This window comes from Megalops cyprinoides, chromosome 12 (genome assembly GCF_013368585.1).
Source record: "Megalops cyprinoides isolate fMegCyp1 chromosome 12, fMegCyp1.pri, whole genome shotgun sequence".
NCBI classification, from domain to species: domain Eukaryota; kingdom Metazoa; phylum Chordata; class Actinopteri; order Elopiformes; family Megalopidae; genus Megalops; species Megalops cyprinoides.
Genome location: NC_050594.1, coordinates 4,602,532 through 4,620,360, shown reverse-complemented (window position 1 = coordinate 4,620,360; position 17,829 = coordinate 4,602,532). Strand labels below are relative to the sequence as shown.

At 43.8% G+C, this 17,829-nt stretch overlaps 1 protein-coding gene across 8 annotated transcripts in view; it reads left to right on the top strand.

The window, feature by feature from the left end:
* myt1lb (myelin transcription factor 1-like, b) overlaps positions 1–17,569 on the top strand; it is a 110,015-nt gene extending 92,446 nt beyond the window's left edge. For 3 of the 8 annotated variants that reach the window (XM_036541572.1, XM_036541568.1, XM_036541569.1), the window contains 11 exons: positions 1,981–2,102; positions 2,605–2,667; positions 3,214–3,282; positions 4,369–4,431; positions 5,164–5,247; positions 8,217–8,438; positions 9,247–9,338; positions 11,054–11,157; positions 12,558–12,701; positions 15,472–15,534; positions 17,229–17,569. In XM_036541572.1, the coding sequence (XP_036397465.1) occupies positions 1,981–2,102; positions 2,605–2,667; positions 3,214–3,282; positions 4,369–4,431; positions 5,164–5,247; positions 8,217–8,438; positions 9,247–9,338; positions 11,054–11,157; positions 12,558–12,701; positions 15,472–15,534; positions 17,229–17,369 (1,167 nt within the window). In that variant the 3' untranslated portion in view covers positions 17,370–17,569. The remainder of the gene's footprint in view (positions 1–1,980; positions 2,103–2,604; positions 2,668–3,213; positions 3,283–4,368; positions 4,432–5,163; positions 5,248–8,216; positions 8,439–9,246; positions 9,339–11,053; positions 11,158–12,557; positions 12,702–15,471; positions 15,535–17,228) is intronic. The other 5 variants (XM_036541573.1, XM_036541570.1, XM_036541575.1 and 2 more) reach the window with 5 other exon arrangements.
* The last annotated feature ends 260 nt before the right edge of the window (positions 17,570–17,829 follow it).

Sequence of the window (17,829 nt, the reverse complement as noted above, 5' to 3'; positions counted from 1 at the left end):
GAGCGCCATCTAGTGGGCCTAGCTTGTACTGCTGGTACCACTCCTTGCGGCAGTGTGATTTCCCCCGGATCCACTGTGCTTTATGTTAATGACAAAGGGCTGTTAGAAAGGTACAGAGCTGGTCTCGAATATACAGGAAAGCATTAGTGAGACTGTGAGGGGCGTTGAGGAGATGACAAACATTGGCGTCGGTCAATCCCCGACGACAGTTTACCAGAAACGGCAGAACCCTGCCGACGCGTCGACCTGAGGGAGACGAGCTCCGATTAGCGCAGCTCAGACTCCCGGTGCTCCGCGGCGCTGATCGCGCCCGAGTCAGCGCGGAAATAATCCCACGTCGGCAGCGTCAGCGTCAGATCCCGGCCGCACAATGCGGTTTCCCAGCCTGCACGCCGCGTAAACCCCTCTATTGATCTCCGCCACAAACACGCTCTTCGAGCGGAAAAACCAAAATATCCCTGATGTGGTGCAGCGGGAAGATTAATTTCTCTCCCTTTCAACCGCCGTTCAAAAAGCGGTGATTGATAGGCAACCGTTTGACTGCCAATTGAGGCTTTTTTCCATTTGCATAAAGATTGAGTGCGTACGGCAGCATTGTGTTTAGACGGAGGGACTTCAGAGGCGGTGTGAAGACCCGGGCGGCTTGCATGCTTACCGGGGCTGATAAATCGCTCTCTGAAGATCCGGGTGATAATTTGCCGTTCGTTAATGACGGCTCAATTCTTCCCACCCAGACTGATTGATAGCTCTGTTTATTCTGCAAATGGCAGCGTTTGAAAAGGGAGAGAAGAGCTCCGACAGAGTGGAGAGCATCAAATAAAAATAAATTCTGATGACGACTGTAGCGTCGTCACTCCGAAGTGACAGGCTTCGAGGGAGGGCTTTCGAGTGCCTTAGAGATAAGATGTAGAAGAAACCGAACACAGAAAGCGCGCATTTTCACAACAACCTGCTGCGATCTAATGATGTGACTCTGAATCCAAATGGCGCCCACACATTGTATGCATAAAGTCACATTTTGGAATCATAGAGGTGTATACATGTCTTAAATGCATACTAACTACATATAACTCCTGTATCAATCTAAACAGGTATATTTTAGGTCCTCATTTTTGTAGACAGACAAAAGAGGCAGCTGTGTTGCATAGTGGTAAGGAGCAGGGCTCATTGATTACCTGCTGGGGCACTGCTGCTGTACCCCTGGGCAAGGTACTTAACCCAGAATTGCCTCAGTAAATATCCAGCTGTATAAATGGATAACATGTAAAAATTGTAACTTACGTAAGAAGCTCTGGATAACAATGTCTTCTGAATGACAGTAGTGTAAAAGGATGGGGGTGTGTCACTATACTTGCTGTATGCACTTTTGTAAGTCGCTTTGGATAAAAGCATTTGCTAAATAAATAAATGTAAATGTGTGGGTTAGTTTTAGGGCTAATATTAAGAACTTGTTTGGATTTAGAGTTATGTTTATGGTTGAAGGAAGAGCTAAGGTTATCCAGATAACCTTTGTAACTTCAGAAAATGTAAACTGCTGTTGGATACTGTGTAACAAGATGAATAGTAGATAGAAATCACTAATTCTGAATATTGCAGACTGATTACATTATTGATGTAACCCCACATACCTATTTGTATATTTATGTGCCCCAAATATTTGTCTGGCTCATACACTATTACTCTGAAGGGCATTTTAACAGCAGCCAATGAGCCAACGTGTCAGTCAATCTTCTGACTGCACTGATTGGCTCCTGCTCTCCCCAGAGGGAATACTACAGTTTAAAATTGGCACAGACAGGCATTGCAAAGTTTCGATTCAGTCTTAGCCCAAGTCAGCCATCAGTACCATGCCACCATTGACTCTTCAGCTGTTGAGAGGAGCATTTTCAATTGGGGACATAAAGCAGACCGCACATCCCCCAAATCCACACCTCTCACCCTTTCCTCCATCCTCCCCCTCCCCCTTCCCCTCAAAAACAGCCCGACGACCTGGACCCCTTCCAAGACATTCTGGAGGACCGTCAGTACCCCGGTGACGTCACCATCCCCAGCCCCAAGCCAAAATACGCCCAGTGCAAGGAGAGCAAAAAGGACCTGATAACGTAAGCTCTAGGGGAGGGGCTGTCTGGCACCCCACCCCCAGATCCCCCCCACCCCCCACTCTCCCCCCAGTGCGTTTTTTTCTTTCCTCTCCCTCTCTGTTGTTCTGCTTCTGAGGATCCAGTGATACCTTCTTTGGCAGCGCTGGCATGCTACGTACGCAGCATAACTTTCTGGCAGCCTGTCATTTGACATGGACTTGTTAGCTAATGTATTCTGGCTTTTGTCTTTATTTATTTCATATTTTTTTGATGCTTTATTGTAATAAAACATCATTCTCATTTTTTACCTGTTCATGTTGCAGCTTCTCCCTAGGTTGTGTTTAAAAAAAAAAAAGAAAAAAGAAAAAAACATTTTCGCAGACAGTGAAGCTAAACTGGAAACAATGAAAAAAACCCCACACAAACGTTTTTAAACCTACTTACTCTTTTGGCTGTTTTTTTGTTTTGTTCTGTTCTGTTTCGTTTGGTTTTATTTTATTTTATCTACTTTTTTCGGTGACAGATGTCCAACACCAGGGTGTGATGGAAGTGGTCATGTGACTGGTAATTACGCCTCACACAGAAGGTGTGACTTCATTTTTTCATGGTGGATTCAGTCTTTTCAATTTATTGTTTTCAGCTTACCTCGACAATGCTGTCAAACAATAGAGAGAGAGTACATCTCCATGTTAACCCTTTGAGTACGGCAGGGAAAATTTCTATGATTGGAAGCATGCGAAAAAAAACTGTGAAAAACGTGGATGGGCTGAGTGCTAGATTCTTTGTAATGCATCTCTCCATGTACCAATCACAGATGAGCCCATGTATTGTATATGCAGTTCAGGAAATTTTGTTAAAAAAAAAAAAACGAAAGCACTAAGTCCTACATGCTGTAACGCACTCTCGTGGCGTGAGCTCTGATGCATTTGAATGTGATGGGATTATTCAGAGGGTTAACGGCTGTTTGGAGTGACCCAACGCCCCTGCACTTTGCACCACGGCTTTCTCGCATTTACAGTCTTTCTCTCTGTATGTGCGTGTGCGTGTATGTGCGTGTCTGTGCGTGCTGTTTCAGTGGCGAGTCCTGTCTGCCTTCCCTTCACTAATGGCCATGTCCTGGTATATATTCCAGTCTCTCTGGCTGTCCTTTAGCTGACAAAAGCATTCGGAGTATGATGGCAACCAACACGCAAGAACTCAAGTAAGGCCCGAAACAAAACAAGCTTCTGTTTTTGGTTTATGTGTTTCTTTTCCGCTGTGATGGCAATAGGGAACGGAGCCACACGCAGGAATGCAAAAGGTTTGTTGATGTCTTTTCCCTGCAGAGTCCTGTTACATAATTTCCTATGAATTCTCAAGGTAAGTAATGGATATGATAATGCCATCAGGAATGGAGAGTTCAAAGGAAATGAGAAATAATAATTATAATAATGCTGCTTTCCTATCCATATTTCAACTTTTCTCAAATGACTGTCTCCCGTTTTATTTATAGTGGCAGAGAGTACATGCATGTTCTTCTGTATTCTTTGCTCTCAATGGGGCCAAGTACACTCGATAATGCAGTATGGAGCTCTTTATAAGAGCTCCGTAAAGACTGATCATCTTAACCATGAAAAAAAATAAATAGCCCCATTGTCTCTGAAAGCTATAACTGTGGTAAAATGAAGATAGTAGAAAGGCGATATGGACCAAAGGGCAGAATCACAGCACTGGCGTGCGGTATCACTGGTCCAAACACACAGGCCCATAGATTACTTCTGCTGCTGCTGCTGCTGAGGTCCGGACCGAAGTTATTTCTTTCCAAAATAGATTGTAAACAAACTCGCCGGAGTCCTGATGTGTGCAGTGGTGAAACAATTACTTTTCTTTACCTATCTGCTGATGTGAATCTAGACAGTGATAAAGCAGAGACGGGGTACAAGGCTCTGAGTTTGTGGAATCTTCTCAGAGTCTCTTGTGTGGAAGAAGGGGGCGGGGCTGTGGGGCCAGCCAATCAGATTATGGGGGCCTCTGCCTCTGGGTCTTGCTTCCTTATGGACTCTCAGGCTGCTTCCATCTAGCTGCAATGTGCCCTGTCCTTATCAGTGAGCAACTCAAGCAAGTGTTACATTTATTTTCCTGTATCTTGTTTGACGTTGTAAGGTGGGCAGTAGCCCATAGGAAAATGTGAGGTAAAAATAATGAGAAAAGGGAAAAACTTGCTTAAAATCTGGATTCAACTTAAGCACAAAGGACTTGGGGGGTTGGATTGTGGTGGAGGCTTATCTGGGTGTGTTTTCTCACCCAGGTGTCCGACTCCAGGGTGCGACGGTTCGGGACATATCACGGGGAACTACGCCTCTCACAGAAGGTCAGCGTCCCCGCCCTGCCTGCAGAATCTGGCAGCAGACCTGTGAATCTCAGCCAAAGGCTTCAGTCATGCCATTGAGTGAAATACTTCTGCCTTCATATCCCCAGTCACATTTCAGTGCTGAAGTGGTTAATGTTGTGTCATGTGTGGAATATACCATTATGTCATATGACATTTCACTCTGATGTGCATTTTTTCTCATGTTAAAGTGATGCCAAAATTGTCGCAAGTTGCTGCAGTTCTGATTCTACCTGCAAATGTATGCCGTGTCTGTGAAATGACACGAAAAGTACACTGAGAGTTTTAGAAGTAACTGTGTGTTCATTTTAAGGTAACGCCAACCATCATTATAAGGGATTTAGGAAATGCCACCCCTCATTATTTTGTTCCGAGGCTAATTGGATGGGTTATCTTAATTAGCTGTTATATTTTCACAGGATGTGTTTGAAACTGGATTTTGTTTTCCCTCTTAAAGGTGCACATTTGTAAAGGTCACTGTCTTTTTGTGGTGTAATGTAAAAGGGCACCCAAATTCATCCCGATTCTGTTACTGTAGAGGGACAGCCACTGTTCACACATACATACATACACACATGCACAATTCCACACGCACATGCACGCGTGCACACTTCACACACACGTGTGTGTACGCACACACACACACAGGCGTGCACGCATATTTCACCGAGCGGCAGGTGAAATGACTCATGGGAAATCTGTTTGCCTCCTCAGCCTATCGGGGTGTCCGAGAGCGAGGAAGAGCGGCATTAAGATAACGCACAGCAAGGAGGACAAAGAGGAGCAGGAGCCAATCAGGTACGGCGTCCCCCGTCACCTGAGACCTCTCTGTTCTGGGGACATCTGTTTACCCTCTCCTTTCAGCGTTATATCTGCCCCCCCCCCCCCCCACCCCCCTTTACCCCTCTATCACTGCTGAGCTGCAACAAGGACAGCAGGGGCAGGAGCCCCCGGCTGGCTGCCCCAGTACAGGACGAACCGCTTTTCCATGGCAACACCCACAGCCAGAGCTGCGGCACATGATGTTACGCTAAATGCTAGCATCAGCCCTGACTGAGAGGACTGCCTGGCTGCTGAGGTTCCCCCCACCACCCCCAATAAAGGACCCCGTCCTTGTGTCTGCCTCTGATTGTTTGTTGTGATCAGCGACAGGCGTCTCCTTATTTTCTTTTCCCCTCAGTTTTCAGCACCTATGAAGGCTTGCGCTTGTCGTGCTTATTGACTCTGCCCACAGCCTGCCTGTAGGCAGGGCAACCCCAGTATTTCTGAAAACGTGAGCTGGCGTGGGTCAGCACAGCGGAAGGCATAAAGGAAAACCAAACGGAGCCCGACCTGGAATAACCCCATGTTTTTTTCATTTCTTCAAACAAATTCTCTGAACTGATGCAATGTTTGTGTGAGAAAGCAGAAAAAAGCAGCTCAAAATTAACAGTGAAAGTAAGTTTCTTAGCTTGATATGTCAAAATTCCTTCAGCGTGATGGAGTCGGCATCGGCTTAGGCTGGCCTTGCTGCAGTTCTGATCAGTTCAGTCAGATAAACCTCCAGTCAGAAAAGTTGGAGTAAATGAATGTCAAACTTAGTAACGGTGAATTCTCCTGTGCATGATGATTACAGAGTCTGCATGAACAAAAGCAAATGTATACTTTGAATTCATTTTGAATGCTTTCAGAGTACCTAAACTCCATGGCTGTGCCCATGGTAAGCACAGTTTTTCGCTGTCTCACATCATAAAAGTGTTCGGTTTGTATCATGCATTATGCAGATGCCATGACTCCTGTTTACTCCTGAGACCTTCAGACAGCACAGTGCTGGAGACTATCCTTATTTACCCACCCTTAGAACAAAAGAATAGCTGTACAATATTGACTTGGGTCCACTTCATAACCTCTCTTGTTGCCTTCCAAGAAAAGTCAATCATTTCAAAACCATTTAAACCATTTGGAGACCATTTGTTCATACACTCCCTTCAATGAGATCAGTTTCTACTGACAGATTATGCAGCCTGAGTTCTTCCATTTCTGAAATTCCTCAGGGATGGAATGAACCACTTGCCAACATAAGAACTGCATGGTCTCTCATTTCCTTTCCTTGTCTCTGAAAGACACATTCCTGCAGATAAATGTATTTCCCCCGCTCTCAAAGACTTCCCTGTTTAATTTGTTAATTTCGCTCGACTCTTGTATCTTTGTAGTCACCTATGATTTGTACTGTCTTTCATGCTAAATTAAACTGTTTTCCACCGATAGCATTTGCCAGCAAATGTTTTTTTGATTCCACATTTTGTTTCAAGCACATTTCAAACAAAAAAAAAAGAAAAGTATATGCAGATTAAAATCACACAGGGAAACGCGACGAGGAAAACAGTGTGACAGTGACACTGTGAAGCAAATTACATTTCAGTTTAATTTGCAGTCAGAAATACATTTACAAAGTGATATTGAGTTTGGCGGATTCAGATTGTCTGGTTAATTATTCCAATTTGATCAATTTTCGCAGAATATTGTACAAGAAAATCAGAAAAGCTGTATGCTTTGTGCATGCTCCAAAGAGTATGTGGTGATGAGCAGAAAAACATTTGATTCCAAAGTTGACCTTAGATTCTGAAGAAAACCCATTTTGAATCTAAGTGTTGTACTGGCATAATGAAACGTGCAAAGGAGGCAGGTACCCACCCTGTTTTTGATGGCCGGATCACCGCCTCTGTCCTGACAGACATTGCTGCACTTTAGAGAACATTGTGTTCATGTACTTTTATTTACCCACACTAAAGAAGCAGTACAGTGCAAGTAGAAAGCAGATCATTTATTACTCTTTGAAGAGCTGCAATGTGATGAATACAATGAGAATCTTCATCATTATCAACATCAACATCAACATCATCTTCATCACAGCAATGATAAAAACAAACAGATGATCTAGTCTATCAAATCTATTATAGTATAGTACATAACATTGTTGTGCAGGTGCAAAGAAGATTTTTTTTCCCTTTTGGACTATATACGAGCTACTGTGCAACGTAATGAGGATGATGGGAATCTTCGTCGTCATCACCACCATCATCATCCTCACTCTCATTGTCATAGCAGTGATAACCGAGACAACCTAGGGTGAAGTGTGAGCTGTTTGTTTTTTTTCTGGGTTGGTGGGCTCACATACTGAATGGTGTTATACACTTCAGACAGGATGTGTGAAGCGCTCTCCTAACAAGTGCTCCTCAGCCCCCCCCCCCGTGCTGTTCCCCTTCATCTCTCTGTGCTATAAACTGATCTCATGCTGCAGCTGCAGATAGGGCAGGAGGAGAAAAAGCACCTTCATTGAACAGCCGTCCTGAATTCATTTCTGATCATTTTGCTCATTGAACAAGCGAGCCATTTTAAATATGGCTCCCCCATTAGAGATGACTTTATTCTGTCTAAGACTCTGTCTTTATTCTTCCGTTAACTTTGTGTGCTTCAGATAAAATGATTTTTTAAGCACAAAAATAAAAACTGGTTTTAAGCTTTGTATTAGGTAATTATAACTGATAAATTCAACAGTGCAGTGGTATTGTTGCGCTATCATGCTAGTCATAATTAAATAAAAATTAATCTCTAATATGAAATCCTTATTTAAATCATAAAGCTTGTTTGTCACAGACTGATTCAGGGGTCTTATCTGCTAAGGGTCAGCGGCCTCAGGTATTTTTCTCACCCCTGTCGCAGCAGAGGAGGTTTCGGGGTCATTAACCGAAGTCCCACGGGGGCTGTCCCCACCCATTTGTCCGCAGGTGTCCGGTCCCTGGCTGTGACGGGCAGGGTCACGTGACGGGGAAGTACGCATCTCACAGAAGCGCGTCGGGCTGCCCCCTGGCGGCCAAGCGACAGAAGGACGGCTACATGAACGGCTCCCAGTTCACGTGGAAGTCGGGCAAGACGGACGGCATGTCGTGCCCCACGCCGGGCTGCGACGGCTCGGGACACGTCAGCGGGAGCTTCCTGACACACAGGAGGTGAGAGCTCCGCCTCCTGAGCTGAAACCAGCCAATGACAAAGAGCAGGAACATGATGCTTTCCTCTGAGGGTGTGGACTCTGCTCAGGGCTGCTTGTGCGGGAGAAGGGTGGAATTGTGGGAGTGGCCAACTAGCTGCAGGGACTGTAGGAGTGGCTGATTGGTCTGTAGGAGCTCTGTGGGAGTGGCTGATTGGTCTGTAGGAGCTCTGTAGGAGTGGCTGATTGGTCTGTAGGAGCTCTGTGGGAGTGGCTGATTGGTCTGTAGGAGCTCTGTAGGAGTGGCTGATTGGTCTGTAGGTGCTGTGGGAGTGGCTGATTGGTCTGTAGGAGCTCTGTGGGAGTGGCTGATTGGTCTACAGGGGCTGTGGGAGTGGCTGATTGGTCTGTAGAGACCTCTGTCTCCATTGCGTGCATGCTTACAGACATTAATTTCCCTTCACACCAACGGGAAATTTTCATGTGGGTTTTCTCTCATTTTTTGATTTTGAGTTTGCCAGTCAGGTTTCTGTGGATCTACTGCTCCCACTGTTTCCCGCAGAGCCGCAGTTCTGTACACAGTCAAAAATGAGCGACTAGCTTAGCACACTCAGTTCTCTTCCTTGCCCACCTGTGCAAAAGCATTGCGTTTTAATGTAGCAGCTGAAGTTAAGAACCTTGCCTTGGGATGCAAAGGCAGGGTCCCACCTGGGATTTGAAGCCACCTGGTAATAAGTCGCATTCCTTGCCCACTAAGCGACTGTAATGTCCATGTATGTGCGTTAGCTGAGGCATGAAACCTGCTCTAAAAATATGATTTATTCCACCAGCCTGTCAGGGTGTCCCCGCGCCACGTCGGCCATGAAGAAAGCCAGACTGTCTGGAGTGGAAATGCTAACGATAAAACAACGGGCTAGCAATGGTAATTGCCTCTCCTGCGCTGTCTCTCAAACCCCTTCACAATGGGAACCAATCAGAAACATGCATGTGCAGAGAGGTCTGCTGTGTGGAGAGCCGGCAAAAACAAAGAGGTGATGATTGCCTGGCAATCAGGGGCTGACAATCAGAAACTTAGAATCATAATTAGCGCTAACGGTGGGCCATTATCCTGACATGCTGCCACGTCTGTCTTTTCTGTTCTTTTATTTTTTTTTTTCGGTAGCATTGTGAATTATGGTGCTGCGCTTCACAGCCTATCAGAGTTTTAATTCAGCTTTGTAAAGAAAAAATAGGTGTAAAAAAAGCTTTTATCAAATGACCTTATGATTAGTCCCCAGCTTGAACAGTCATGTGTCCACTGGTAACGCTTTGTATAACACCTGGCTTTTTTCTAGATGAAAAATAAACATAAACCAGGTTTATTACGTTCTGAGTTTAAGTTCATGGTAGATTATAGGAGCTTATTTTTTCAGGTTCCCATTTAGAGCTTTGTCTTCCAACACACATACTTTACTCCTGATAACCAAACTGACAGAGACATACATTAAGAGTACTAGGCGTGAGACCTGAGATATGCCTTACAACAAGGCCACATATATGTCCGTCTCAAATATGAGTGCCATGTAATATGAGTAATATAGTACTATGTGTCTTACAACACATTAGAGTTGCGACCACTTATGTGTTTGCATTCATATTTCTACTTTGTCAGTCATATTTAATAATATATGATTGGGCAATGTTTTACATCAGGTCAGGTGTTGAGGGTGACTAAGTCAGTTCAATCAACACTTTTCCTTAATTCTAACTCGCAATTAAAGAAAAGTGTTACTTTGTTCATCACAAACCCAGGTTTGAAGAGTTCAGTAATCACCAAAATTAATGAAAAAAGTAAGACTTGCATTTAATTATGAGTAAAACTCTAGGACAAATGTTGATTGAATCCAGACCTATTCATTCATTATTAATTCACCCTGAGCGGTATATAATGTCGCTGGCCACACAGCATACTTTCTTAGGTTTTTTTTTGGTGTTTTTTTTTGATAACATGACTTCTAATTTAAATGAGACCAATTTGAATGTCGCATTTTCTCTTGACATGTTTCTGTGGGTTGGGATTTGAAAAAAAAAAAAAAAAACCAATAATTTCACTGAACATGATTGATTCTGTGTGTATGAGCGTGCGTGTAATAGTGTGCTTGTTTGTGTGTGTGCCTGCGAAAGTGTTAGTGTGCGTGTTTGTGTGTGTGCCTGCGAAAGTGTTAGTGTGCGTGTTTGTGTGTGTGCCCGTGCGTGTGATTGGTGTGTATGTGCACTGCGTCTGTGTGTTTGTGTGTTCATATGCTTGTTTGTCTGCACTTGTGTGTGTTTTGGGGTGTGTGAAGGAAAGTGTGTTGTGTGTGTGTGTGTATGTGTGTGTGCCTGTGTAGGCGTTCAAAAAAGAGGGTGTGTGCCCGTGCCTGTGTGTGTGTGTGTTGTATGTGTTGTGTGTGTCTGTGTATGTGCACGTTCCTGAATAGGACAAGTTGTCTTCCTCCTTCTGAATAATGCATGGAGTCCCACACTGCTGTGAGATACAAAGAGTCTTCACCACCACACCCACCAGTGTGTTCTGAGACAGCTGCTTCCCATATGAACCAAAATAACACCCTCATCTCTGACATGCGTGACCTAATGCATATGCCTTTCCTCTTTTAGGAATAGAGAATGATGAAGAAATTAAACAGCTGGATGAAGAAATCAAAGATTTAAATGAGTCTAATTCACAGGTGGAAGCAGACATGATCAAACTTAGAACACAGGTAAAATTTATGCGTTTATTAAGTGCATTCCTTCCTTAACTGTTTGACGTCATATGGAAAGTGGCATACACTTTTTAGATGTGTGTGTATGGAATAATGCACAGTTTTGACACGTTCATAACAACCCTGTTGGGATCTGGCGACATTCATTACTACTACGATATTATTAGACTAAAAGTCCTTTTATACTGCAGTGGGCTATAGTATCTGAGATCCAGAGAACAGGTTTGTTATGCGTTGTGTGCAGTATTCCACAGAACTGATGTCATGTTTCAGGGGGGAATGTGCTTGAACTCAGTCAAACACAGCACATCTATATTCAGTACTGCTGTACAGTTATTGTCTCTCGGGTGGAGCAGCCTTTAAACATAGCGTTGAACACTTCTGTTCATGTGAGACTGAAAGGTGGTATAGAAACCGCACATTCTGCTTTGTATGTACATGTGTGGGGAGGAAAAAAGTCAGAGTGTTATTCTCGCGGGGATGAACGCGTCTAATGAACACGCCAGGAAAGAAATTCAAACAAAAGTACAAAGAAGGACGGTTCCTTTTCACCGACGACCTCTGATAACGACGGAGCGGTGGATGACTTTTTGAAACGACGCGAGGCGATGCGAAAACATCCCAGCATCTCTCGCAGGTCGGAAGGAAAGGTGGTCGCTTAAAGTGGGACAGCCCTAATTATAATACCGAATCCCCCCCACGGGGGGGGGGAGCGGGAGCGCGCAGTCGCTCGCAGTGGAAAGTGGAGCAGCGCGTTCCTCCAAGCAGCCGGGGCTGCGGAGAGACGTCTGCGCGAAAAAAAAAACGGGAAAGGCTTTCAAAAAGCTCGGCTGAGCATCGAGAGGTGTGGAATACGCTACCGCCAGATCAAAAAGCATGAAAGACGATGTGAACCGAAATAACTCCCCGTGCATGTGGGTTTGAGATGGGAGGGTGGGCTTCTGTATCAACATCCGAAGCGCAAAAATCGGTCCACGCCAGACTCGTTGATCGCGATTCGAGAAAGCCACATCACCCCACTGCCATATAAAAGGACCAAGCAAGTTTCACAGCTCCCACGGGCGGAGAAAAGAAAGGAGAGAAGAGATAGCAAAGCGCGGTCTCAGGTGAAAAACTGTATCTGTGTGCTTCCCCGAACTCCCCCGTAAAACCTTTTATTTCTTGGCATTTGTCCGAATCTGCACCTAACCCTATGCCTGTACATACAAAACTACTGACATTGGTTTCACCCAGTACAATAACGCGGCCATCCAATTAACAGATGAGACATGGTTGTGCTCTAGTCTTACAGCTGTCAGATGTTACCTGTGTTAAGTGTGTGGATCGTGTGAGAAAGTGCAGCTTCCCGTGATCTTTGAGGTGAATGAGATAATCTACTTGTGTTTGCGCTCCCTCAGATTACCACAATGGAGACTAATCTGAAGTCAATAGAGGAAGAAAACAAGGTGATTGAACAGCAAAATGAATCTCTCCTGCATGAGCTGGCCAACCTCAGCCAGTCACTGATAAACAGTTTAGCTAATATCCAGCTCCCACATATGGTAAGGGCCACAAGGAACGCACATCTGGCAAGTTATGGAACGTAACAGAACGTAGCACATGGCTTTTTATTTCTGTGAGGCTCCAGGCCCTGGCTGTTGCATGCTGAATCAGTAACAGTTAAATAATGTGAGTGTCGATCTTTCTCTATTCATGAAAAAAAAAATGATACTACAATGTTAATGCCAAGTGGGTGTAACCTAGCCAATGGGAAACCTGAGAGGGGGGGAGATGTAAATGACCAATGAGATTCTTTTGTTTGATTATCGGCGAATTTGTACACGCAGAGATGTTGCTGTGATGAAGAGATGAGGGGCGTGGCTGATCGGCAGGTGATGTCACCTCAAACAGTACAGCCTTGCTGGAAAAGCAGGGGGATTTTGCTTCCCTTTTTGTGCAGTCAGAACTTAAGTTTGCATTTTGAGAGGAAGGCAGCCACAGCTGCAGGGCTTCCAAGACGTGTTCAGCATCTACAAACAAATTTGTGTCAGCGCTGAAGTTTTTAAACAAATAGCACAGCATTCCGATTTCGGCAGACACAGTGGCAAATGAGAAATGCTGTCTACATTTTGATATCAAAGTGTAACTTATTTCTCCTTCTCTCAATGACTGGCAGTTCGCAGTGGCGGAACACGTTTGGCGTCGTTCCACAACTGCACCCGTGTACCAGGGTTTGCCAAGTTCGATGACTTTGCTCTGATGACCTCAGGGAGATGCGGCTATCCTCCATTTGCTGTTTGCTCTCCCAGTGCATTTTGGGACTTGTAGTGAAGTTGGCGCGTGTGCGCATTGGAGGATTGTACTCACTATGCCCCAAAGCCTCTGCGTAAGTGTACGCTGCTGTTAGTCTGCCTGAACACACCTTAGTGAGGCGTGGACAAGAGTTGTGCAAAAGGAACCCAGAAAGCCCCGTGCCGCTGATCGGATAGGTCCATTCTCCTTTATCTCATTAGTATCATTGTTATGTGAAGGCTTAAAGATAGGCATGCCTTCTCTGTTTCCTGTACCACACACAGTACACACATAATCTCTGCCCCCCCCCACGTGCCCCAGCAACGTAACAACATGCCATCTTCAGTCGCACAGACACCCAGCCGACACCACAGTTCTAATGCAACTGAACCAGCAGGGCCGCCTCCAAACACAAACTACTACTGTAGGCGGCAGTGTAGCATAGTGGTTAAGGAGCGGTTCAATCCCCGCTGGGACACTGCTGCTGTACCCTTGGGCAAGGTACTTAACCCACAGTTGGCTCAGTAAATATCCAGCTGTAACATTGTAAAACAACTGTAACCTATGTAAGTCGCTTTGGATAAAAGCGTAAATGTACTTCTTGACTGTAAAAGGGGATCTTTGCTAGTCATAGAAGCTGAGTAGTTCCGCTTTGCTCTGGGTGTTAAAGTCACCCCCTCAGACCTGTAGGTGTGAGTCTGTCTCACACATGACCAAGATCAGTACTAGAGCACATCAGCCCCTGCTTGGGAGTTTTCAAACGTCAGATATGTTGAATCGCCCAGTCCTCTCTTCACTGCTTCAAATCTCTGTGTGTAGCATTCCAACAAGTTAAAGTGAACTACAGCCTGTTGAAGGATGTTTGGTACCCGTATCCAAAAAGAAAATGAAATCCAGACTGATTTGCTTGTTGACCTATTATGGGTTTTCATGGCACATGCAATGTTATGTTATGTTTTGTAATTGCAATTCTGTATGTAACCACAATATTTTGAAGGCATGACCAAAAACAGCTTTTTTCCATAAGCATTCATTTTATTTTTGTTCCTTATATTCCTTAAATTCAGAAACAAAGAAAAGAAAGGAAAAAAAAAGTAATGTGGCAGGTCCAGACAAACAGGCCGGGACCAAATCTCTCTCTCTCAAAACGCCCAGTAACTACAGCAACCGCACACCCAATCAGTGTGAGGAGGGACAGCTTGGGTGTGACCGCACTGCTAATTTGCCTCATTTGTGAGCACCGAAAAAAAATCTCTGAATATAACATAGGTTTGCATTGCCTTTATTTTTCAGCTTTCCCTGACCTTCTGTCAAAAGAAAAACAATAATTTAGCACTGCACTGTAATTTGTAGGTAAATAATTGGCTGGGATGTGAAGTAGGTACTTGGAATAAGAGCTGTTTGTTGTCTGCAAAGTCTGCATTAAGGAATAAATTCATACAGTTCTGTAAATGGGGGTTTTGCCCCAGATTCTGTCCCTCTCACACTGTGCCACTGGTAACAGTGAGCTGGCCCAATACCTCATGCAGACCGCAGTGAATTACTGATAAAACTGAGACTCTGTTGAAGCGGTGCAATCACCCCTGATTGAAATTATTGTAAGAGAGAACATAAGCTCTGCTGGATAAACGTATTGTTTCACGTCAAATGAAATATGCATCGTACAGTCCCTCCCTCATCTGAAAAAAAACAACCTTTTTTTCAATCTGTTTGTCTGTATGTTTGTTTGCTAAGCTTACGTCAGGAAAGGCCGCGATAAAGTTGACTGTGTTGTGAGCTGGATTCGGTCTCAGGACCCCCTTTTTCAGGGACACACAGCCGGGTTTCCTTCATTTTGCCTATGTCTTTCTTTGTTTCTGTATCTCTTCACAGATCGATCTCTTTTTGGTTTTTGTTAGATGCTCTTGATACTCTGTGTGCAACACTGCCCTCTAGAGGTTGTTTAATAAAATATCACCCCAACCAAACCCCTTTGAGATGTGGATAAAGCACCTTTTGTACAGCAGGCTAATAGCATTCTGTTTACGCCTTTCCCCGTAGAAACCGCTGCCACACAAAGAGGCTCCCATTAGAAATAACAGCTGTTTACAGTTGCATCAGAGAGTAAGAGAATGATTTTCATAGTCTGATTATCCTTTTTTTACACTTTATTTTTTTCCTTTAAACCTTTCTCCTCTTTGTTTACACATTATGATGTATCTGATATCCATATACTCTATATTTAAATTGTTCAGTTGCTGTTTTTTAGCATGAGATTACCTTTATTACACATATACGCTTTGCCTTAGCTAAGACTAGTGCATTTGTTTCAGTGCAAGACCGTTTGACCGTTTCTCAAGGTAACTGTCTCACACATACTCCACAAAGCAAGTAGAAAAGTGCATCTGCGCGCTAGTGTAGCTAACAGCGATGACGACACAGTTATGAATCTGAATCAATGCTACAAGCATTGTGTGCTATTTTTAAATAGAGCAATAGGCCACACGACATTGCTGACGTAATGGATGTCCGAAGGAAGTTACTGCTCCTGACGGCTGAGACGCAGAAACCGGCTACCTGCCGCCCACGTCTCGGGCCTAAATGCGAGTCACACCCACACACGCAGAATCACCTTAGCAATCGACACACACACACACCTTCCTCTTTCGTTTCCTTCCTCCTTCCTCCTTTTTCCCCCTGAGACATCCCATGTCATCTGCCACTCTCTCCATCTCTCCCCTGAATGAACACCCCCCCCAACCCCCCCCCCCCCCCCGCTCTCATCCCCTCCATCTGTTCGAATGGAAAAAGCTTGTTTTGAACCAGACCAGTGCATATGCCAGGACTTTGCCTGGATACAGTAGGGCTACTTGCATGCTTTAGCTACAAACTTGATCAAACCAAAATGAGTTGACAGACATGCATTCGTAGACTTAACATATATATTCAATGCCTGTTATTTTTTTTATTTTCCATTTAGTAGTTCCCCATAATGGTTTATTGTGATTTTAACTTGGAAAAATGAAGCTAAATACAAAATACACTTGAAAAAGTTGCATAGATTTGTACTCCATTGCATCCTTTAAATAAATGTAACCCATTATGCAGAATGATAGCCTGTATGATCTGTATAGTCTGTATGAAGAAAAATGGGGGGTAGCCAGTTACAATGACCGTAACTAATTAGAAACTATAAAATAACTACAATGCGGTCATTGGGATCAAGAAGCCTTTAGAAATTAAGTGAGTTACCTTTCCCATAGCCATCCTGAAAAGGCCTGTAAATAATGCTAAAATGTTAAATCGCATAATCTAGCATGACCCGGTTTGTGTCTCCATAGTAGTGTGCAGTCATTCTCTCCTCTGTGTGGATCTCATTGCATGACATCTTACTCCTGTGGTTCACCCTTCTCTAAAACCGCCAACCCTACAGTGCTGTTAAGAGTTTGAAAAAAAGAAATCAAGCCTTACATTTAGCCTGTCATCGTTTAAGAATTAAAGTGCATAACTAAGCCTTTCCCAGGCTAGTCCATAAAGACATGACATTTAATGATTTTTATAAAGTCTTATCTGTTTGCTATTTTAAATGACTTTTTTAAAGTTGTTTTGTGCATGTGCGTGTGTGTGTGTGTGTGTGTGTGTGCGTGCGCGTGTCTGTGTGTCTGAAATGTTAAGAGTTCTATTGATCAAAGGCGTAGTTTGCTCAAAGGATGGAAAAATACTTTATCGGAAAATCTCCTAGTCTCTTATGTCTAATCTTCTTACTCTCCATCCAGGGACTTCACCTAATTCTGCCATTTTTTCTAAATGTTCCCCAGGAGCCGATAAACGAGCAAAACTTTGATGCTTACGTGACCACGTTGACAGACATGTATACGAACCAAGATCAATACCAGAGTCCAGAGAACAAGGCCCTGTTGGAAAACATTAAACAAGCAGTACAAGGGATCCAAGTGTAGCCAGCCACCGTATGGAAGAGAAGTTGCTCCAGCAAAGAACAAGTGAACAAAAAAAGAGAAAACATTAAATAAAGGGATGCCTCTCGGTTTGCTGCTGTACTTTATCAGACAGTGTTAAATATTAATTTCTGTTATTTAAAAAGTGTTATGCTTACAAAAACTTCATAATGATTTTTTTGTCTTGCTTTGAAAATAGTTAACGGCAGAATAGTTTTTGAAAACATTCACATTTTGTACGTTTTCATATGAGCTGACATAGTGTGATGTAATGTTTATAGCTGCTAATGTATGCACATTTTTAGTGTATATTTCTCAAAAGTAAGCTGAACAATAGGACATAAGTTCTTTTTAATGCTTATTGACAAAGCATTTTAGATTCAAGAGCTGAACTGGACAGCAAAAAAAGACAAAACAAACAAAAAAAAAAACATAGGAAGACAACGCAATGAGCGACCACTTT